The following is a 23,837-nucleotide window of genomic DNA, read 5'->3' as shown; positions in this document are numbered from 1 at the left end:
CTGCCCCACCCCGCAAGCTCGACCCCAGCGGGGTGCCCGTTCCGCCGAGCAAACCAGAGCGGAACATCGGCAGGGACTCGGGTGAGAGGAAGCAGCCCTGTCCATCCCTCTCGCCTGAATCTGTTTCTCTGTGGGCCAGCAGTACCGCATGCAGTGGGAATTTCTTCCACTGGAGTGTTCACGGCCTGTCCTTGGCAGCTGGAGTTAAACTGGAACACACGGAGAAAAACCCACGCGGACATGGAGAGAACATTCCCAAGTCGCAATCTGATCCAGGACCCTGGAGCAGCAGAAGCAGTGGTGTTGGATGGTACAGCCCTGGGCCAGCAGCTCCCGTGTGTTCTCACCAACCCGGATGTGTTTTTGCATTTGTATGGCCGGGGTCTGTTCAGTTTCTGTGTTTTCAAACCAGTGGCGTGACGTTTCTGTTTTTAGGTGGGGAGCTGCATCAGCATGCGTAGGCTGCAAAGGAACAAGTAATAGGTTTGTTCCATGCTGAAAAAAAGAAGAAAGAAAACACAACATTTTGGCCGTAGAGCCTTCTTCGGTGTTTATGTTTTTAGCCTTTTGAAGGAGTGTCTTTTGGGAACCGCGGTAGCTGGGTGCAAAGTGTGGGTTTCTCATCCTCGCGCAGCGTGCAGTCTGCAGACGTGGGCTTTGTGGCTGCGCGGACGGGGGTTTTCTCCAGTGCCCAGGTGAAGGTCTGCGGCAGCACAGCGATACGGAGTCATGGTGGTCAGTGCTTCTGCTTCACAGCTCCCGGGTCCCCGGTACGATTCCCGCCCGCGGACCCTTCTGTGACTAGTCTCTTGGGTTTTCTCCTGAAGCACCTTTCCTTCTGCCGTCCAGAGACTGACAGAACAGGTTGATTGCTGTCTTCCAAACCTGCGTGCCTGCGTGTTCCCTGCAGTGTGACAGGCTGGCATCCCATCCAGGCCTAGGGCCTTAAGCTCCCAGCACAGCGCTGACTGGGAATAAGCTCCCGGCAGTGGGTGGCTCAACACTTGTGCTGCCTTCACTGTGACTGCTGGCTATCAGATATTTGGTTTCAAAACATACGTGGAATTACAGCAGCATTTGACAGTAATTTCTGTATATCATTATATTTCCATGTAATTTCAAGTAATCGGGCTGTCATTTGGAAACAGTTTACCAACGCCCAAGGAGAGATGTTCGGGGTAATTTTCCATGTAACGCCACAAAAAAATGCTACTTTTTGTTCTGTGGTTCGGCTAACTGGCTGAGCTGCGGTCAAGTTGTAATGAAGGTTTCCTGGCAGGTGATGGCAGTGTCACCTCAAATTTAAGAGTAAGCTTTGCTCTGTGCTTGGTGAAACTGTAATTTCTCTTATTATTTCTGGTCATCTTTATGTCTTGTAGGATGACAAGCCACGCTTTGATGTTTTTTTGGTATTGGTTATAAATGAAAAATAATTATTTGAGAATAAATAAATGAAAATAATTGAGAATACATTTTAATTAGCTGTAGCAGTAGGAGAGAACTCATTTCTGCTGCAGGGTATATACTGGAGTAAGTACCTTCCTCAGTCTATCTCATTCGTTTACTAGTACTTAACAGATCTGATTATCCTTCTCAGTAACAGGGGTGGGTAGCTTCCAGACTTCCAGACTAACACTTTGGGTACAGAAGTGCCCCCTGTTCTGAGTTTGCACTTCCTCAGAGCTCTCACTTGTGTCCTCTGGTTTGTGTTTTGCTGTTGGTTCTGGCTCCAGTGGGTTGTGACCTTTTCAGGATTTTTGATATTTCCTTCAGGACCCTTGGTAGACTTCCATATTCAAAACTAAAAAGATTCAGGTCTTTTAGCCTGTCAGTGTAGGACATCTCTTTAAGCCTAGGAACGTGTCTGGTTGCTCTTATCTGGACTAATTGTGGAGGAGAAATATATTTTTTGTCTGATAGTTTTCTAAATGAGGTGTTACAAATGCATTTTACAGTTCTAACATAACATCCCTTGATTTCAGTTCTGAAGTATTAACAAATTCTAACATTCTCTCTACATTTTTATTGATTCTCTAGATGTCTAGAAGATGTAAACGATGTGTTAACTTAGTTCACATTTCTGCTGCCTTCTGCAGTAACCCCCTTCTCTGCATCTGCTAACTGTTTGCCCATTCCCGAATTTGGTCAGATTTTTTAAATTTCATGTGCGGTTCCTTCAGAGTTTTTTCTCATGCTCCTCAATTTGGTATTCTCTGTGTTACAGGACTCGCTAGCTAACTGTCCCAGAATCAAGATCACTGATAAAGATTAGGAAGAGTAGTGGTCCTACTACAGTTTCCTGGGGTGTTTCACTTATTATAATTGAACAAGCTTATCGCTTTGCTTTTTTAAGAACGCCCTCTCGCAGAAAGGATCATTTGTGTTGAATTTCAGACTCGGAAAGAAAGGGCTTTCCAGATGAGTCCAGACTCTTATAATTTTGTAATGAGCTCTTTACTCTTATTTAAATTTAATAAGTCACTTGATCAGGCCTCGCTGGGCTCTGTCTAGAGCAGCAGCGGGCTGTTAGGAGCCTGTGAAAGTGCCACACAGTTGTGAATTAGGGATATGTGTCAGGGCAGTCGAATCCTGCCGCTTGTGTTAACCTTGGCCAGCGCGCGGCAGTAATGCTATATAAGGCAACACAAGTCTTTCCTTTCAGGGTTTTTTTTGCAGAGGGCAAAGCAGCACCAGGCATTTCTCCCTCACGGGGCACTTAAGAAAACACTGCTGCTGCGATGCACCCTAAAGGTATCAGCTTTTTTCGCAGAAGCGTACCGTAATGTTTTAAAAAATAATGCCCTTCAGCAGAAGAACAGTTCGCCAAAGCTGCCGCCCCCCTCCCAGCCCCATATTCAAAAGGCTGCCCTGTCTCGTCTTGGAGCTCAGACTGTCAGCGTACAGGTGCTGTGTACTCAGGAGGCTAACGTTAAAGACACCCTCCTGTGTGCAGGGTGTTCATCGGTGTGCAGTCGGATAGTGGAGTATCCAACACGTGTAGAATCGGAGGCCTTAATCTGTTTGTTTGGGTTTTTTTGTCTGACCTCTCTCTTCAATAACAGTTTTTAATATATGATCTCGCATTCGTGTGTGCCTTTGGCAAACTTTTATTAATATGGTGGATGAAGTTAGGCAGCCTCTCTGGGGGAGTGCTTGCCTTCCTAATTGAGCAGTGCTGGATCCAGGGCTTAGCCACCTGATTGCTGAGTGGGTCGTGTAGGAGGCTGCCCAGACTGCGATGTGCGTGTCAGGTCGTGGATAGGACATCAACAGCTGCTGTTAACCATGGACAGATTGTGCTATTACAGTTTTGAAAGATGGCGGGCACGACAGGAATTTTCCTCCGTGCCCCGAAATTCCCGTTTGTTTCCGAGGCAGTCCGGCTGGGAATTTCTTGTTCCTTCTCCAAGCCTCTCGAGCTGCTCTCTCGTAGCTGCAGCCCCTGGGGCCGTGCAGCGCGAGCCCCTCGTCCTGCTCGTGTGTTAGTAGGCGGAGGTGCACGTTTCCCAGTCGCCAAGCCTTGTGTTTTCGCACGGCGGCGTGTGAAACGTGCACCTCCCAGGGTACGGTCGTGTGTGGCCAGTCGTGTCCTGTTGCCTTGTGCCGTCACACTGCTGCCCCAGCGCTCTGAGCGGTGTCACCGGGTACCTGATAAAACATTAAGAAGTACTTCTATTTCTGTCGCGCGTCTGCAAAGTTTTGATCGCCTCTCAGATTTATATTTCAGGAGGTCCGATGTTATGCTCATGTTTGCTCACATTTTCCATGCTGTCTGCAGGCCATCACTGAATACCTTGCTGAGGATTTGTCCTCTAATCACATTCATCTGACTATTTTGGTAAAAAATAGTAAAATGGCTCTGTTTCTAGAGGTTCTGGAAACCCAGTCGCAGCAGTGTGACTTGGCTTTACGCCCCGTTTCTCAGAGAAGACCTGGACCGACCAGTGCTGTGTGATCAGTGGTACCACTGGCAGGCAGGACCCAGTCAGTCCAGAGCAATGAGACTTTGATTTTTTTATGTTCTAGGTCTGTGCTTAGAGAAGGTGCCAGTGGCGTCTCCGGTGAGCAATCGGAATACGGATCGGGACCAAGAGATCATTACTTGCTATGAGAAATCCGGGGATATTGCTCTGCTCTACCTCCAGGAAATGGAAAAGGTATAACAGATCCTTGACTTCTATATCAGATATTTAAGACCTTTGTAAACACGTCAAGGTAAAGGCACGTGCTGGAATGAGTATACAAACGAAATGCAGTGCAAAGCCTGATTTGTCCAGCTGACAAGCTGTGTGTGTACTGTCCACTAAATGAATTTGCTACAGAGTGGGTGGTTTGCACACTGGGGAAATAAGGGTCCTAACCTTTATATGTTACTAGGGTGGTTTTGGGGATTAACCTGCTTTGTTTTGAGAAATACAGTGCACTAACGATAGCGTCTAGTCTTTGTGTTTTAAGAAATGCAAACACTTTTTTGTTGAGCTGCTCTTCCAGGGTTCATAGGAATGCTTGTCCAAGGTGATGGTGGACATCTGGCTCCGGCCTCCCTGGACAAGCAGAGTCCCCCTTGGCAGGGTTCAGTGCGTTTTGATGGCGGCATGTGTTTCTGTGTAGCCTGAGGAAACAGTGGCTCGAAGCATAAAGACCTTGATCAGAAAGGTCTTGAGTGCGATATGAAACACACTCCTCAATAGCTCAGCAGCCCTCTTCTTCCTGTGCACTCATGGCTGTTTAGGAAGGAACCCTTTTGGAAGCACATGTGGAGCTTGTCGTCCTCTGTGAAGCAGTTGTTATTCCCAGGCCAGTTCACATTGCCTCCATGTAGCTGTGGTAGGACAAGCACTGCAGCACATGGTTACTGCTGCTGTACTGAACTTGTAGCATCCTCTTCTGTGAGATTCAACTTGATTGTTTTGTCACTTTTACATGCTTTTTCATCTTTGCTTTGCTTTGCTTTGATATGGCTATCCAGCAGCCATATCACCCTGCAACTCACAACTGGCAACCCACTGAAGCTAAGCAGGTGTGAGCCTGGTCAGTACCTGGATGGGAGACCTCCTGGGAAAAACTAAGGTTGCTGCTGGAAGAGGTGTTAGTGGGGCCAGCGGGGGGCGCTCACCCTGCGGTCCATGTGGGTCCTAATGCCCCAGTATAGTGATGGGGACACTATACTGTAAACAGGCGCCGTCCTTCGGATGAGACGTAAAACCGAGGTCCTGACTCTCTGTGGTCATTAAAAATCCCAGGGCGCTTCTCGAAAAGAGTAGGGGTGTAACCCCGGTGTCCTGGCCAAATTTCCAATTGGCCCTTACTAATCATGGCCTCCTAATAATCCCCCTCTATGAATTGGCTACATTACTCTGCTCTCCTCCCCACTGATAGCTGATGTGTGGTGAGCGTTCTGGCGCACTATGGCTGCCGTCGCATCATCCAGGTGGATGCTGCACATTGGTGGTGGTGGAGGGGAGTCCCCATTACCTGTAAAGCGCTTTGAGTGGAGTGTCCAGAAAAGCGCTATATAAGTGTAAGCAATTATTATTATTATTATTATTTGCATATTAGCAGTACCTAGTGGTTCATTGCCGCATTAATGACAGAGAGACGTTTTCAAGTGCCCACCACAGTCATCAGAGTTTTAGGAAACAGGCTCCATTAAGCTTCATCACGTGCATTTTGAAAGAGCTTTCATTTAGCTGTTTGCTGCAAATATGCTTAAGAGTGATGTACAGGACTTATTGGTATAATGTGTATAAACAGGTAGTGAAGAGAAGAATGGCTTCGCTTGCTCGTGCCTTTGGCACACCTCCCCCTCCTGACCCCCTGGTGTAACTCTCACTCTGGTCCAGCCCCCCCGGGGGGCATCTTCTGTGGCTGCGCAGCTGGCCACCGCAGGAGGGCTCCGTGCTGAGGGGCGATGACAGGCTGTGCGTTCGAAATCTGTTGTTGATCTGGTCTGCGGGGACTGAGCGCACCGCTGTGGCCGTTTCTTCATCGCTGGGCTCAGGGCTGGCAGCGTCAGTCACACTGGTGTGGCAGCCTTCCCCTCCCAGTGGCCTCCCCCTCGACTCCAGCGCTGTTTGGGCTTGGGGAACAATCTGTGTGTGCTAACTGCAAGAGGATCTCTGCTCAGCACCAGCCTATTGTGAAAAGCACCTCTGCTACCCATATTGCTTTCTCGCTGTTCCTTTAAACGTCAAACTCCGTATTGGACCAGTGATCCTGCAGGAGTGCCTGTGTTCCCCTTACTGCTGCTGTAAGAGGAGATCTGGTTCAGAGCAGGCCTTTCTGGGGGAAAGCAGCAGACTCAACTGTTTTAGCAAGCCTCTGAAAGCATTGTGAAGAGATATCTGGGAAGAAATAAGAAGTATGTGTGTGCTGTTGATTCAGCACAGTGTTTTCCCGAGCAGTAGAAAGTGCTGTCTGCAGTTTTACTGAGCTAATTAAATTCTGTACATTAATTAGCATGCTTCTGTTCTGTGGACAGATTTTCTTCTTATTTCAGGAAAGCTCTCAGGGTTTCAGGTTTGTTAAAACCGCTCTGGTGTTTGTGTCCTTGAGTTTGCATTTGCATAGCCATCTGTACATAGAAACCTCCTGACATGAAACTTAAAGCAGATATAAAACAAAGCTTTTCATGTAAACATCAGTCTCTAATTCCTGTTTTGTATGTTAGTTTTGTATATTGGTTGCTGGGAGGATGAAAGGAGGGATGCTCTTGAAAGAACTAAAGTGCTTACCTGGAGGACAGATCTGTTTTACAGCAATTTATGGCACTATAAATCTTGTGAGTAATGAAACACTACCTTAATGACCCAGGATTAATATTTAATCAGTTTAAAGTGTGCCTGGTTTGTAAATGTATTCTGTCGTGTTTATATTATTGCCTTAAGCTCCGGTAATATTTAGTAAAGTTTACAGCAAGCTCTGGGATAAAACCCTTAGCACTGTGCTAAGTGTCTGGTCCCACACAGGTCTCTGGCTCTGAGATTCCTGCAGTGAAGCTTCATGTTGAATGTGAAACCAGTCAGGACTGGTTCCATCACCATGTGTACCATCCTGGAACAGGGTCTTGGTAAATGTCAGCCATGCCAGCCATGCAGGCACTCCAGAGGAAGTTCATTTACAGTGAAGGACTGTGAAAGGACAGGGCTCGGAACTGCAGAGAGGGGCGATTTACCTTTCGGGTGCCTTTGAACTATTTTGAAGATGATGAGGTCAGAACTTTGACAGAGGGACCTTGCTTTGTTCTTGTTCAAGAAGCTTTCTACATAATTAGACTCTCAACTGTGATTTAGAGGGATGTGCATACCCCCATTGTCAAATATGGCGTGATTTTCAGCTAAATTTATCCTTAATTGGCTCTCAAGGATTCCTGAATGCAAGCCTCATTTGCCCTTGATGAGACTGCTCTGCATCCAGATCCTGAGTGCGCGCTCTCTGAGTGGCTCCAATCTGACAGAAATCACTCTGTATCGTTTTTAGAACTGTGAATACAGTCTGGCTCCCACTAGAGGGACAGCTTTCTCCACATTGAAACAGTTGTGTTTGTATTTAAATGGGGCTGCTGATCCGACATTAATAGATCAGGAGTGACGAACTAGAGGGATGGACACAAAGCGCACACATTTAGAAGGAGTTTTACCCCTAAAATTCATTGATCCAAGAACGTTGATTGTAAAAGGTTTTAAAGTTCTGTTGTTTCCTGCAATTATTTTTTCCTTCACATCAACCTTAAGCACAGCTGAGTGTATTTGCATAAAATCCTTCCTTAAATAATAAGTCAGTTACAGGTTTATAGAACCAGAGATATCGGTCTTGTTACATTCTGTCTTAGACATAGATTGCTCCTACTTGTCTATAATCTCACTGTAGTGTCTGACTGTTCTCCCTACTTGTATGCAAAAGTAGTATAACTGTGGGAAAGCTGACAAAATTCACTTTTTAATGAGGAACATGTATTTGATTCTACGCAGTTTGCAAATTGATACTGTGGAATATTCAGTAGCAGACACATACACACAGAATCTGGTACCATGTGATGGTGCAAGACATTTGATTTAGGGTATTTATTGAGCATTGCGTCTTCCTGAGCTCACTTTGTGTGCTCTTTAAAGCAGGCACCTGTCATCATTGATTGATAGGGACATTTAAAACCAGGTCATAACCCTGCTTTCATCCTGCAGCACCTGCAGAAGTCAACAGATACAAAACCATCTCATAGCAGAAATTTGGTACACCTGAAAGGAAGTGTTTTTTAAGATATCAGATATATCTATTGTGCTTTATAATTTGTTTTCATTCTGTATCACCTCAGGTATTTTGTCCAATACATCTGTACCAGCGTTAAGTTCCCTCCATGGGAGTGATCTGTTCAGTTTTACTGGTTAGACTGGTTTGGTATTCTGGAGGGCTGTGAAAATCAATGTGTAAGTTTAGAGAGTTAAACGGAGGATAGCTGTGGATGAAACAATCATATAGCTTACTGAGCTATACCAAGACACTCTTCAGACCTTGTTTTTTTCCTTGCTGTGGTCTCATTCCTATACCCTGGCGTGGGTCTTCCTTAGTAAAGTTTTGACTGTTGCAGATCTGTCCCTCCCACATATGTAAAAGGAACTGAGGACACAGGCCTCTGAGGAGTGCTGAGTCAGTCACAGAAAGGTGCTGTATGGGGTATGATGTTCCCCTTCCTGAGGTTTCTGTAATAACTGCAGCTCTTTACCTTAGGAGCTCTGGTTTCGTAGGTTGTTTTAGACCGCTCCATTTTGACCTGCCTGCTGTGTGATTTCAGAACACATGTGGTGGTGCAGTAAAAAGCTGGCAACTGCAGGAACAGTGTCAGTGTGCGCACACTTGATTCCTAGCACTGGTGCATGAAAGCTATGTGGGTGGAGAGCTCTGTACTGACCCAGATACATGCTGTTCAGCTGAGAAAGACTGAACAAGCTGAACAGCTGTCTCTGATTTCAGCTTAAATGGCAGTTTTTCAGCCATGATTTTCCTTTTGTTTTTTAGAAAGTGGATGTTCCTCTGGGTTTGATGTCTGACATTTGTGATAACTATAGTTCATTTCAGTTTCTCCTGGAATCAGCATTAGCCATTCTTACCTTTTAATGGCAGAACATGAATTGCTGTTGGAATACTGCAGAATGTTTGAATTGCTGTCAAAGACCATCAAAGATCAATGACAGATCAATATGCCTTAGTTCCATTACTTGTAAGGAGCAATAATTAGACTTCAACCAGAAGATCATCTCTATGGCCATTAAATTCTAGGGTATAGTCAACATGAATTTAGAAAAGGTAGGCTTTAACTTGCTTGTTAGTAACAGCAGTGCTGGATATGCACTGAGCATATGGTATGGTATATTTAGATTTTCAGAAAGCTTTTGATTAAGTTCCTCATAAAAGATTATTTCTCCAACTGTATGCAGTAAGCATCATTATTCAGGTCTTTGGATCTAGAAATGGTTAATGGATAGAAAACACCAGAGGAAAGGAGTGAATGCTGATGTAATTAGCGGAGTACTGCAGAGACCTCTATTAGGTCCATATCTGATTTTAATTTATATTAATGATCTAGATTTTTGGTGCAGTTAGCATACTAGTCCATTTCATACTGCAGGTGACTCCAAAACAGCTGTGGAAGTGGTAAGAAAATTCAGAATGATTTAGACAAAATTCAAGGCAGTTTCAGGCAGGACTGACTTAGACTGTCAGTTTACAATTGTAAATGTGGAGCTTGAATACCTTGCCTATATAAATGACTATGTTTGTACCTTATTATAATCTTTTCAACAGTAATTGAAGGGCTAACTGCATTTGTGAACTTTCTTCTGTTCTGTAAATGGCCTGAGACGGGCTGATGGACTGAGGCTGTCACGTCTCTTCTTCCTCTCCAGGCTCTGAGCACAGGGCTCCACAACCGGAGCCCCAAACCAGGCCCTGTCTCCCAGGAGCAGGAGCTGGGATACTTCCTGGAAACAGGCCTTCAAAGAGCTCATGTCATCCACTTCAAAAATGGGTAAGAAAGATCCTCAGATACACCACTTCACAAGATAGCCTTTCAGCTTCTAGATCAAAGGGCTTTGTTGAGTGTTGCAGTTCCTAATGCAGTATTAATGTGCAGCACTGATGTTGCTCTTTGGCAGCGTCCTTTCATAAACACCTAGATGTGTATGATATGTAATGCGTCGAACTACAATAATACTTCATTGCATTTAATTTTTGGTGCATTATAGATGAAAGCATGAAACACCTTTTCCTTCATTTTTGTATTTAAAATAGTTTTGCATTTTAAGTTTCGTGCATTATCCATTTGGGGTTGCAGGTACTGAGCACACAGGTAGCAACTGCACAATAAAAATGTGATCAAGGTTATAATTTGTAGTTGAACAAGCTCATTTACGGCATGATGTTTCTCGCTCTCACTTACATTTCAGGTTAAATTTATGTGAAGAACAACAGTAGGTGTCTTTTCTGCCTTTTTTAAATAGAGTCTAGTCTGGGCTATCGGATTGTGAGATACCCCTCCCAGAAAGTCCAGCACTGGAGCATTCCCCCGTCATCACTTCATTAACACACGTCTGAACAGTGGCTGCTTGTCTGCAGTGGTTCTCAGTGTCGGCCTTTTGTAGTTCTGCGTGGGCAGGATCTGAAGACAGAGAACCCCTAATGTTCAGAGGCAGAGATCACGTTTCAGAGACAATGTTTTAGATATTCCTTGAAAGAGCAGCTTCTTTTGTCAAGCACTAGAGAGAGCTGAAATCTGTGTTTTTCATTTACAGATAATACCTTTTAAAGCTCTTTTTTCAATTCAGATTTAAAAATTTCCCTTTTTTTTAACGCTTTCTATCAACTGCAAGTTTAAAAGCTGAGTCCAAGTGCCTCCGCCCTTCAGCACACCCGCAGCACTGTGCGTTTATTGGCATGGCATGGTGGACTCAGCACGCAGTGGGGAATGGGACAGTGATGGACTGCAGGTCTGCTTTAAATAGGAGCGCCCTGACTCCTATTTGCACTAGACCACAGCAGCTTCACAGCTAAGGAGTTGTCCATTTGGTTTAAAAGCATTAACGCAGATAGGTATATGGTAGATGCTGTAGTAATACATTGCCCGTGGCCTGTCCTCCCTTTCTCCCGTCGGTAGCCTGTTGTATGGGGACTGTGAATCCCGTGCTGTGTCGCTGTTCAATCTTGCCTTGGCGGGTCCTTCACGAGAGCGAGTCTTCCCTTGTTCCTGTTTTCCCGCTGGCACCCGCTGACCTCTTAGCTTCGGGCCTGCTGACCTCTGTGACCTATGACCTCTGACCCCCGCTGTGCGAGTGTCCCCCTTTCCACCCAGCACACCTCCACTCCAGCAGCAGCTCGCCCAGCTGTCCCCTGCCTGAACCTTTCCCTTCTCAGATATTCGGGAGTAAGAGTTTCTTCTGATGTTGGAGGAACAAGGTTTGATCTGCTGTATGGTGCAAACAGGATTTATTCATCCTAAAACGAAAGAGCAGGGATAAGTCTCAGCTGTCTAGCTCACCTTTTTAATCATCCCCTCCCTCTTAACACAATCACAAAACAAGCTTCGTCTTAGTACAATAGGAACAAAAACTATGGTCTATATTTTTTTCTTTTCATATTATTTCTTTCTTCTGTTCATAATAATGAACAGGTATTCTCATCACTGTCTTGAGCATCACTGCCTTGAGCCGCTGATCAGGATTATTATTTGATCACTATATTTCAAATTCACAGGGATAAAGGGCAACTTGGGAACATTGGTCAAACGCCTTCATAAATATAATCAGGATGCATTTTTCTTGTCAGTGCTGTTAAGTGTTAATATTCGTTGAACAGGAATACTGTGGCATGAGCCCAGGGCTAAACTGCACGGAAGCCTGAAGAGGGAGTGAGTTTATGATTGCAAATACTTGAATAACAAAGAGATGGCTAAGATATTAAAAAGAGTCTCTAGGGTTTGAGAAATTCGACTAAATGATATCGGCTCTAATGTGCGGTAATCATCAACACTGTTGCCATCCTGTAGATTTCACCTTGATCTGGCTGACATTCAGCCTTCTAGATCTTTACCGTGTCCCAGCCGCTGCGCCCGTCTTCCACATACATCTGACACTCCTGTAGGAGGCACCCAGCCTGTCAGCTCCTGCGCGGCTTTCAGCGCAGGAGTGGAGGGTGTGGTGAGGGCGGCGGGGTAGATTAGGTAAGAATGCTGTTTTTATTTGGGACATGTCAGTGCTGCCCCCCCGTCCCCTCCCTGCAGCGCTGAAGCGACGGACCTTCGGCCCCGCTGTTAGTTTCCCCTTCCCAGCTCCACCCTGTGCGTAAGCGGCTGCAGCAGGAGCTCGGAATTAGGGATGCAGCAGAGCTGGTTGATCCCCGCGGTCTGCCGTGTTGGGCGCAGCCTGGGATTACTGAAGGAAGGCAGGGGGCCCGGCGGGGCCCGGCGGGGCCCTGGCCGTGCTGCCCTGTGCCGTTCCGGGGCTCTCGGCAGCTCGAGCGCGAGGCCCGGGTCCGCTTAACCCTTTCCGCTGCGGCGCGCTGGGTGCGCCAGGCTCCCTGGAGCTCTCCGGCAGCTGTGCGAACCCGAGCCGTGGTTCCTGCGTTTCCCCCCGAGCTGCGTCTGAGTGCCCAAGCCAGGAGCGCATCCGGAAGGGTGATGCATCTGAATAACAGGAAAGAATGCCTCCAGAAATCTCAAAGACTTCTGAAGGGTACCTGAATATGTGCAAGCAGGCGTGTGGTGGTGACCGAGTTTTTAATTAGCAGATTCTCAGCGTTTCTTCATCGCACAGCTTAACAGGTGTTTTCTCAAGAAAGCAGTTTTTAATTGAGTGTCATCCGATGACAGTGAAATGAAGAGGGCTGGATGTCCTTGTAGGGAGTTGTAAATTGCTCAACTAAAACTGAAGTAACAGAAATTTGTTTCTGAGATCATAAGAGGCATATTGATCCATATTGTGAAATGTGGCTAGCCGTTCTGTTTCATACCTGCAGTTCTTTCATCCTGATGTTTACTGCTCTTACTTGCAGTAGGAGAATTATACCAAACTCTTTTATGGCAGGTTTGTTCTTCAGAGAAATGTTTGTCCTGACATTTAAACACAGTCATTGATATAAACTGTTTTACCCTTGCCCTGGAAGCAAAAAAAAGGAGTCTCTGCTTTTCCTTAACAGTTTTAGCCCCAACCCTTTGATAAATAGAAACTGTGTGATCCAAGGTTAAGGGCAAGGGAGTGCTGAGCACTGTCCACTCCTGGCACAGGCACTGCAGGAGAGGAGTGGGAGAGCTGTAGATGTGTGTAAACAGGAGGCTGTTCCTTCAAACCTCTACCTGTAGGAACCAAATATTTGCTCAGCCTCTTGCCTCATCTGTTTGCATTTCTCTTAAAATAGCTTCAGGTTCTAGTTTTTTTTTTCTGTGTGCTGCAGCAGTTAAGAAGAAGAAGAAACAATTTTTAGACTCCAGCAGTGATTTATCAGTTTGCTGTAGTGGTCAGTGATACCTTCAAGACTGGACTGATGTGGAATCTGACAACGTGTAGATGTACCTTAGCTAAATATCAGGTCACCTTCGGAGACGTGTTGCAGCAGGCAAGCTGTGCAGGGATGTGATAAGTGCCTTAAAGGGATTCTGGATTCTCAATTTAATTTCTTCTTCCTTATCAACTAGCCGTCCATCTTTCATCGGTGAAAGATGAAAAAGCAGCCCCCCTTATGCAAATCTTTAGGGCTTCACAAGGGGTTAGCACACAGGAGACACAGCTTCCTCTGCCCATCGCCTCTACCTGTTAAACACTGGCTGGAGTTTTATTGCTCTGATGCCAGGCCAGGCTGTAACACATTGACAAGTGGACTGTTACCTGTCAGAGCTGACTGGGGAGCACTGAGTGGGAAAGGCTTTGCTTCTGAAGGTGAAGTGGCACAGGGTGGGTATATGGGTTCAAGGGTCAATGGACTGACCATGTCTCTGTCTGGACCTGAACTTAGTCTTGGTGAAGATATTAGGACGTGACTCCTTCAGCTTTAAAAGGCAACAAAGCACAGGCAGCGCCTTGAAACCCCTTGTGAATGACCTGGACCAGAATGCCCCTCTTTGCGGTTACCGTCACATTTCCAATAAGAGATTTTGAGCTCCCGTTTACCAGCCCTGTTTTTTGTGCGTGTGTTTACTGGAACTTGATATTTACTGGAATGTCAGTGATAAAATACAGAAGATAATTAATTATTTTTCAGAACGCTTCCCTTGGATTCCTATTTTAGGACTTCCAAACACTGTATGTAATTGGATGTTAGCAAGTAATTATAGTGAAGCTTGTTGAAATAAAAATGGCATGTTAATGAATATGTTTAATGTTAGAGAGCCTTGGAGAGTGTACAGCAAAATTAAAGAGTTTATTTTATTGATCAGACTGCTTTAGAAAGCCATTTAAAAGGTTTCTGCCCATATGAAGTTTTCTCAGTTTGCCCTTGCCTGTACATTAGATTAGCGTCACATCATTGTGCCTGTTCTGAAAAATCATTGCACACAATATCAGACAGGGCTCTGTTCCACAGCATTTCCAAGGAAACATACAACATGCGCTTAAAAAGATCTGTTTTGATCTAGAGCAGCACCTGAGTAAAATAGAACAGTTCCAGTGGGATGGAAGTGTTGTGTTTCAGACTCTTCCAGTTGGTTCTCAGCAAATAAGAAGTGGAGTCAATTTCAGTTTTGAGGGCAGGTGACTCCTTCCAGCAGGGAAAGGAATCCTTTTGAGACTGTTTGAAGTGTTTTATGGTGCCTTTAAAGCCTAATGGGTGTTGCCTTGTGCTTTTGAATCATTTATCTGACAGAAATTTGACAAGAGGAGTGGGACGGTTTCGGGAAATTCTGAGGGCTATAGAGACGAGGACTACACAGAATCTGCGCATGGTAGGTTTTTAAACTGTGTCTGCAGGCTGGGTCCTGGTGGCTGATGACCCAGAGCTGCTCAGTGCGTGTGTGTAGGTATTAACGTAAATGCTGCTGTCAACAAGCGATAACGGTAGAGCATAAAACAATCATTGATGAAATTATGAAGCAAGGAATGTTTTTGTATGTATTTAGTATTTATGTATTTTACATCTTTGACATCAAATAAGCCTGGGGCACATGTATGCTTAAATATAACTGTATAAAATATTTATAAATATGCGGGTGTTTGACTTAATTTTATTCATCAGACATTTTCAGCAAATTTGATCAAAACCACAGTGTGTTTCTAAACCGTGACCTAAATCCTGTTGTTGAAGATTTCTCCCGGGCTGTAAGCGCTGGTTCATCCCGAGGCGGGCGGACCGGCGGGTGGGGATTTTGTCGGTCAGTGGTTCAGAGAGGCGCCCCCAGGGGTGCCCTGGGCGCGGACCCGGGCTCTGACCTGTGCTGGTCTTGCTGCAGACGATCGCCCGGCAGCTGGCCGAGATCCTGCTGCGTGGCATGTGTGAGCAGAGCTACTGGAGCCCGCTGGAGGACCCCCCGCACCCCTCGCCCCTGGACGACCCGCTGCGCCAAGCGTCCCGCGCCAAGGACTACGCCCTGAGCAGGAGGCCCAGGGTGTACTCGGGAGAGAGGTGCGCGGCGGTGGCGGGCTTTCGGGGGGGGGGGGGGGCACCCTGTGTGCTCTCTATTCAGCAGTGTACCCATGTGGCACTGGCACAGACAGCAATCCCGACATCTGTCTCCACTGCCTTTCATTCTTACAGACTCGTCTGTGGCACTTCTGGCCTTCCAGTTTGACACACCCGTGGTCTGCTCTTTGGGCTGCAGGTTCGAGGTGTTAGCAAGTCTAGAGGAAAGCTTCACAGTCTGCCTGAACCTCAGTACATAGGGCACCGAGTGTCATAGGCAGTGCTGCCTGAGTAAGAGTTCAAAGAAGTAAAGGCTGAGGGATTTGCTTTATGGAAAAGAAAATAATGCCTTCTGCTGTGCAGTATTATGGTAATACTTACTGCTGCATGATCGTACCTGCCATCACAATTAAGGAGAATGATATTTTCTGAAAACATCGCTTTAATTGTAGCCAGGTTTTAGAGCTGACCACTGTTGATGAACCAAGTTCTCTTGAGCATGAGTACACTGCCAGGGCACTAAGGGGGGTTGATAAATTCAGCAACTATTAAAAGAAACTAATGGTCTCTTGCTTTAATTGCAGCATATTCTGTCCTCAGGAAAACACAGAAGAAGCCCTGCTTCTACTTCTAATTAGTGAGTCAATGGTAAGCTGGATGTCTCTTATGTCAAGCACGGGCATTAAAACTGCTGGTTAACACTTATTTAATTTTAATTCGAGATTTATCGTGTTGACATGTTCAAGGTCCTACTTGCCCTTCTGGCTGGTGAACATGGTAATTTGGTTTGTTTATTTCTAGATCATCCGTGCTCTGAAAAGACATTCTCTGCATTATTACACGCCAGAGATATAATAAATAACATAATACTCTGATAAAACAGAGTTAAAGGTGCTACCATTCAGCACATAATCCTCTTTTCTTCCTTTGCTTTTCATTCAAAGACTCAGACTGTTCAGCCACGGTTTTCTACTGTGTTGCAAGTCAGAAAATCTGTTTTGACTCGGTTAAGGGTTCGATTATTTAAGTTAACGTGGAATTCTTTACAGCCGTTGCTTCAGTCTGAGCGGACTCTCCGTCCAGAAGATATGTTTGTTCTGTGTTACAGGTGTTTATATTTTAGCTGTTAAGCTTCAGTCTTTCTGTGTTTACTGCTCTCCGTGGTCAGACTATGAGCAGGACATCAGAAAGCGAAGGCTGGCTCTGCACAGCTGTGTAATTTGCGTTGAAGCGCTGGCGCTGTTCACTTAATCACCTCTGTGCCTTCTCTTCTGCTTCCAGGCCAATAGGGACGCTGTTCTGAGCCGAATCCCAGAACACAACAATGACCGCATTATAAGCTTGCAAAGTGCGTCTGTAGTGTACGACCTGCTGACAATAGCACTTGGAAGAAGAGGGCAATACGAGATGCTATCCGAGGTAATCAAGCTGAGATGGTGGGCATGGAAAACGCACTTTTGCCAGTCTTTTAACCATGTGACCGATAGCGAGCAAATCAAAGTTCCTCTCGCTGGTGATTGGATCCTGAATGACAGCCTTCGAACCGTGGCGCTTGGTGCTGCCATGCGGAGATCTTGACCTTGTCACTAGCCTCTGTGCCTCTAAAATATATCACTGACCTGGCCTGCAATAGTTGCATCCACTGGTGGTGTGATAATACAAGGCTGCTACTTCTTGTGTTAAAATTCTCCTCCTAAGCAAAAGCTGCAGTGAGCCAGTCCTGTGGCAAACAAATCGATGGTTTCTGTGTGTGTTGAAATATAGCAGGTATTATGTATATGAGGTGCCAGCTAGTATTGGAACAGAGGAAATTTTGCTGCATAACTCAGCTTGAGTTATGGTTTTAATTACTGTATCTCATGTCACTCCTGCACTGCACTAATGCCCAGCCTAGGTCTTTAATGAAAGCAGCTGAATTTTTTTTTTTAACTCGTTCATGCTCCACACAGTACGGATGAGGAAAAGGGAGATGCATGTTTATTTAGTAGAAATGTTTGTTTAGTGTGAGGATCTGGAGAAATCAAGACAGACAGGAGATCTTACAGCAGGGTTGTGCTCTTGCTAATAATAATCGTTATCGTCATACTCCAGGGAGCTGGTTCATGTACCGTTTCCCTCATTTTCCAATTTGGAGTCATTGAATCGAATTCAGTGGCTTCAATGTCACGCCTCACATTGAACGTCTTATTATATGTAAATGAGCACCACGGTATTTTAAATACAGCTTCTGTGTTTTTCACCGTTTTGGAGATCATCCTAATTTCCTAAGATAATATTTTCACGAATGGTTTTCAGAACACGGTAACTGAGCGCGTGTGCGTGTTTATGGTTTAATCGTGTAAACCCGGCCCTGGAAGCAGGTGTTGATGGAGTGCAGGAGGTGGAGGCAGTCAGGGGCCTGCTGTGTACATTGCCAGAGCTTTTCTCTTTACAGTATGTGACTTGCTGTGACTCGGAGAGCTGTCTCCATGGTTTTGTAGCCTTTGGTTTTGAATTCCTGTAGGTGTTGTTTCCTGTTTAACAGCTTCCTGCTTGCTGGAGAAAGCTGCGGTCTTGAAGCTCAGCTCTTGGATTTGTGGGTTATGTCTGCAGTAATGCGTTTTCCGCTCACTACAGCGGCCATGGTGCTGTTCTGGTGCCGATATATATTGACGCTGGGCACTAATTTGGGGGAAAGAGAGGGGGGAGTTCCCCTTTCTGCCTTGTTGCCAGGCAGTGTGGTTCTAAGCAGGCCTGTAACTTTTTGTTTTGATATAAAACCTTGGCCTCTTGTTAATTAATCAAACCCTTCGAGATCTCCAACTCTAAATAGTCTCCGGAAAATGAATTTCTCTGGGCAGTTATCAGCCTCATTAAACAGCTGTTTGATTCATGTTCCCAATAAAACAGGTATTAAATTTGCCACTGCTCAGAACATAAAGTCTTAATTACAACCATTTCTACAGGACAAGGAGGAAATAAAAGCCCATCATTTTTATTCAAGCCTGTACATAACCCTTCAGTTGTGAAGACCTTTGGCCAATGTGTTTTATTTGGCTTCCTTTGAGCAAGTGTTGTCCTGACAAATCCTGATGTCGAGTCCACAGGCAGCATGGCCATATGGTTCTCCATCCTGAAATTAGTTCTGATTCAGCGAGTGTCACTATACTCAGTTTATCCAAACTTTTATCCTCTTTCCTTCGAGATCAAAGGGCAACAGGATCTTCTGGTCTCGTTCATTGTTTCTTCAGTTCTTGCAGTTATAAAATAACTTTTGATTATTTTAGCTAGAACAGAGAAGGATGAAGTAAAATTCTGGTGTGCTGGTTTTTAGCTAAGTGTGTTTTTGTTTTTAATTTTACAGTGTCTGGAACGAGCAATGAAGTTTGCATTTGAAGAGTTTCACCTTTGGTACCAGTTTGCTTTATCACTGATGGCTGCAGGAAAAGTAAGTGGTGATGAGGCCGTGTATTTTCATTTAAGTCGATACTTGTCAGTAGACAGTTTATTACTGTATTGCTGTATTTCACGTGAAAAAAATCAACTAGTGAGAGTGGAGGGAAACGTTATCTCAGCAAGAAAAATCTGCTGTTCCCTCAGGCCAAAAGAACCTTTCTTTACCTGACATTTATTTTCTTTCTGGGTTTCTGTGTTATGTCATTCAAAGCAACAGCATACAGCATTTGATCAAGAAATGATGCCTGCTGTGATATTGGCCTTTGTTGGAATGATATTTGCATCTAATATCGGAGGTGTTTTCCAAACTATTTTATTCTTCAGTTCGTAAGAATGCTAATGAACGCTGGGCTGTTCTTTACCCTAAGTCTTGTGGCACGCTGCACAGCCATGTGGTTGAAGCCAATATCCTAGCTTCTTCCAAGAAACAGCTGGATCAGGTCCCAGATCCGTTAACTACAGGCTGCCAGACGGGCCAGATGGGCCACATGGCTTCCTCTCGGTTGTAGCCGTTCCTATTTCCGGGGGGCTGGGGGTAACGCTGTGGTCCTGTGCGCAGTCGGCCCGTGCGGTCCGAGTGCTGAAGGAGTGCATTCGCCTGAAGCCAGATGACCCCACCATCCCCCTGCTGGCGGTGAAGCTGTGCATAGGAACCCTGCACTGGGTGAGTACTGGGGCCGAGCCTGCGTGCTCATTGCTGACCCCCTCCTGTGAGCTGCGGGACGTGCTGCGAAGCTGTGACCCCGGATTAATTCAAACTCTCTCCTGTCGACCGGTTCTAAATCGGAAGCCCACTTCTTGATGGTGACCTTTTCTTTGCCAGACACTTCTTCCTTCTGCCCCGTGAGGCCTGCTGTGACTAGCAGCACTAGCACGTGGGCCGAAGGTTTGGATTTATCCGAGACAGCAGTGTCCGCTTTTTTGGATCCCATCAATGCATATACTATATTCTCATCGTAAAATCACAAATGCAAATAATGCTCTAAAGCCAGTTTTCTTCTGCATATAGACATTAATCCAGTTCGAAGATTATTCTAGTAGAGTACATGCTTTTTTCTGAGAAGTGGTACTGTATCTGAGCTGGGGCCTTGTCCGCCAGTAGGTGCCTCTGAAGCTCCGACATTAACTGAGACTCCTGACAACATTTTCGCAATCAGCATTGTGGGTATTATAATTTCCCTTTTTAAAAAAGACAGAAGGTTCCAGCAGCAAACCTGAAGTCTGCCTTTATTATTAGTTATTATTGTTATTGTGTTGAAAAAGAATCCGTCTTTATCTCGATTAAAAGGGGAATAAATTACGAATCAGACATTTCCATATAAATGCAGTTGCAGGCTTACAGGGTAAATCAGACCCTCTGGTCTAATGTTCTGCTGCCTGATTTGGGATTCTGAGAAGCCAAAGAACTTGCCTGAGGTATACTCTTGTATACTGTAAAATCTTATCTAAACCATAGTGACATTAAAGAAATTCCACGCTGGTTATTTAAGGTACCTTTTGCTTTCCTTCTCAACAGACAGTTTTGATGGAAAGCGAATCTGTTAAAATTTAAGATCTCAATGGAAGATCAGTTCATCAGTTTCCACTGCTCTGCAGAAAGGATGAAAGTAATTCATTTCAGCGAAGATCTTTTTTTTGTACTGCAATATCAAGAGGGAACAGGCAGAATGATTCAATCCTGTCCTGCGTGGGACCTCCACGAGGCCTCTGGCCCTCTCATAAACACACGCGCTCGAGCTGGCGTTAAGCGTCACGGGTTCGAGCCTGGCTCGCGCCACCAGCTGGCCGTGACCGGGATTCCCAGGGCCGAGCGTGGCCGAGGAAGGAGCCAGGGCTCAGTTGGCCAGGACCCTGAGCTGTGTCTGGAAGGTGGGCGGGGCGGAGGGTTCTGTCCGCACTTCCTGTTATCTCCTGTTTCTGGTTTCCTGGCCGTGAGCTGAGGTGTGCGAAACGCACAATAGGCGATTCCAGAATCAGATGGGGGAGGGGGTCTCTGCATTGCCAGGCCGGTTTGTTTACATTCGTTTGATCCGTCACGTCTTTTACCCCTTTGTGTTTTAAAGCTGGAAGAAGGTGAGAGATTTGCCAAAATGGTCGTCGATATGGGAGAAAAGGCGTCAGAATTTAGGGCCAAAGGTTACCTGGCTATCGGCCTGGTGTACAGCCTGAAGGCCAGCGATGGTGAGTAAACACAGCTTGGAGGGTGAGCACCGCTGTTCCTGTCGGGACTGGTCAGACCCACACCTTACCTGCGCTCTTGTGTTTGAAAAACTAGGGTGCTTGGCAACAGCTTTGTCTCTCCCCAGCGTCGAAGGATTTAGATAAGTTGTTCTAGTCTAATGAAAGAAATACCTGCGCAGCGCTGATTTGTGGCTGACACTGTGCAAGCAGTGCCTGTGTGCTGAAGTGTCAAAATGTAAATAGGAAGAAGCTTTGTAGATCAAAGGATCAGTCTTTGTAGATCTGAAAGCTTGAGGGGACACCTAAGGAGGCCAGGTTGTGGACATTTAGGAGCCTTGATTTTACTTCCTTCATTGAGAGAAGAAATATAAAAAGCAGCCACTAGCAACACTAATGTTAAACAGCATTAATGATTTTGCCTTTCTGCTCTTAAAGTATAAGCTGTCCACAACAGTGTTTCCCAGCCCTGGTCCTAGAATAACAGTGTGTCTGCAGTTTTCGTTCTGGATCGCCAGCTCTTATTCATGTCGTCACTGGTTTTTCTGGCTTGTTTAGACTTTTTCAACTTGTTTGTTCACTCAGTCCGGATGGTCAAAAGCACCTGTCTTCAGGGGCCCTGTTTCCTGCAGCTTCAGCACACAGAACACAGACCCTGCTCAGCGACTCTCAGTAGTTAATTCATTTATGAATGGGTAGGGCTAGGCTAGGGTTGGGCCTGTGTGGTGTGGTTACCTTGTTCTGTCCTGTTTGTGGTATTTCATGTGTTTTTTGTTTTATTGTTTTAAGCATCGTTGAGGGGAATGCAAGAGGAATATCAGAAGAAGGCTCTTGGCGCTTTTCAGAGGTGAATGCGTTTTTCCTTCTCACTTCTATGCAGGCTAGACGTGTAGAAGATCCGTGCTCACTTGTAGTTCAGGAGTGCTAGTGAACATCACAGAGTTGCAGTTACAGGCAGCAGCAGCAGGTTTCCAGAGTGGAAGGAGAAGATGTAGTTCAGAGTAACACTAACAGGCAGCAAAGCAGCTCCCAAGGGAGTGGCGCTGTTGGATCCAGAACCAGGGACATGCGGGCTGCAAGGGGTTACCACATCCGAGCAGAGGACAGGGACCGGTGGCAGGGAAGACCTCGTCAGCCACCGTTTCTGTTCTTCCGGTCAATAATGTCCTGTAAAGGGCTCTGCCTGTTTCACAGTATTGCATCAGTTATGGATCCTGCCATGTTAGCCCTGTCTCGTGGTTCCAAGCCGGTATCTGGTCTGCATACAGAGAACAGCAGTATCTCTCTGTGGTTCCAGGTTTTTGGCACGTGCTCTCAACTGCAGGGATTTGCAGCCCAGTCTGCTGGTTTTCCACCACCTGCCTCTGTAACTGGAGCAGTAAGGCTCACACTTGCATCTCCTGTCTCCTGGCATATCCAGGCATTCATCTGTGCACAGATTGCTCCTTTTTGTGTTGCATCCAGTAAGGAGCTCAATCTTTTGAAAAGATTATTTTTTTTAAAGAAAACAAACAAATCTTGCTTGAATTCAGCTACTCCCCACTTTCCTCTGTCTTGAAATGTCATAGTTAGAGCACACCCACAATAAGTTGGATGGTGATGAGCTTTTAAATAAAGATGTGTAAAGATATATGGTAGATAAATATATTAAATCAAGACATAAAAATCCCAAACGGGAAGAAGAAACTGACCTGACATTAAGGGAAAAAACGCCAGCTGGCTGTTGCTTAATCGTACCAATGGGAGTCGTGAAACATGACTTGTTTTGAGCTAGACAAGGTGAGTGTGCAGAAATACCATCGAGGAAACTGAGTGTTAAGGTAGTCCACAACAGGCACTCCTGCTAGGAAACCTTGCACCTTTGTTTCGAGTGAGTGTGTATATCTTCAGGGTATGCTGATTGTCTTACAGGTATGACGTCCCCGGTGTATTCTGAAATCTTTGTCTGGGACTTTTTTTAGGACTTACTTTTCTAAGCACTATGGTTAAGTGTGGTTAGAATGGTGCCATTTAAAACACTGGGGCCCTCTCCGCCAGTTTGCCACTCATTTTAAACGGTGTTTGAGAAAACGTGCATCAGCCTGAGCTGTGCCTCTTCCTCAGGTCTCTATTTTCAGAAGTCCGTGAGGTAATCGTAACCAGAGCTCTCACAAGCGGTCCTTGACACTGAAGTAACCAGGAGGCGATGACATTGTTTTTCCAGGAGCTCATTAATTCATTTAAACTCCTGACCAAAGTATGTCTTAATCACTCTCATAGTACGTTAACATTTTCATTTCTTATAATAAGATATTTGACTTCTGAATGGGGTTCCCATTTATTGCATTCCTTGAGCTTTATGGAAAAAAGCCATCTGCTACCAGACAGTTAGTGCCCTTTGCCTGTTTAATGTGAGATTTAATTGTTGCCTCTTGTGGACTCGGAAACCCTTCTTGCCAAAGAGGAGGAAGTGCAACAGCAGCATTTCTTACCGTTCTGTAGCATCGGAGCTTGGCTTGTGGCTGGATAACTGCTCAGGTTTTTACCAACAAAGTGGTCAATTTTACTGGAGGGCGGACGTTTTTTGTTCTTCTGGTTGACCCTCCTTCGTGTAAACTACATTCAGGAGTGCAGGTTTTTTTTCTAATGAA

The 23,837-nt window shown here is 45.5% G+C and overlaps 1 protein-coding gene across 4 annotated transcripts in view; it reads left to right on the top strand.

The window, feature by feature from the left end:
• The window catches only part of ttc7b (tetratricopeptide repeat domain 7B), a 55,151-nt gene that overhangs the window by 3,672 nt on the left and 27,642 nt on the right, over positions 1–23,837 (top strand). For all 4 annotated transcript variants that reach the window (XM_088647525.1, XM_088647524.1, XM_088647523.1 and 1 more), the window contains exons 4-13: positions 4,027–4,157; positions 9,900–10,021; positions 14,842–14,920; positions 15,425–15,597; positions 16,179–16,242; positions 16,876–17,013; positions 18,938–19,021; positions 19,589–19,693; positions 21,093–21,210; positions 21,997–22,054. In XM_088647525.1, the coding sequence (XP_088503651.1) occupies positions 4,027–4,157; positions 9,900–10,021; positions 14,842–14,920; positions 15,425–15,597; positions 16,179–16,242; positions 16,876–17,013; positions 18,938–19,021; positions 19,589–19,693; positions 21,093–21,210; positions 21,997–22,054 (1,072 nt within the window). The remainder of the gene's footprint in view (positions 1–4,026; positions 4,158–9,899; positions 10,022–14,841; positions 14,921–15,424; positions 15,598–16,178; positions 16,243–16,875; positions 17,014–18,937; positions 19,022–19,588; positions 19,694–21,092; positions 21,211–21,996; positions 22,055–23,837) is intronic.

The sequence above is a fragment of the Lepisosteus platostomus genome, chromosome 10, assembly GCF_059453375.1.
Source record: "Lepisosteus platostomus isolate fLepPlt1 chromosome 10, fLepPlt1.hap1, whole genome shotgun sequence".
Classification (NCBI taxonomy): domain Eukaryota; kingdom Metazoa; phylum Chordata; class Actinopteri; order Semionotiformes; family Lepisosteidae; genus Lepisosteus; species Lepisosteus platostomus.
The sequence above is the reverse complement of the archived record's forward strand: the minus strand, read 5'-3'. Positions and strand labels throughout refer to the sequence as shown.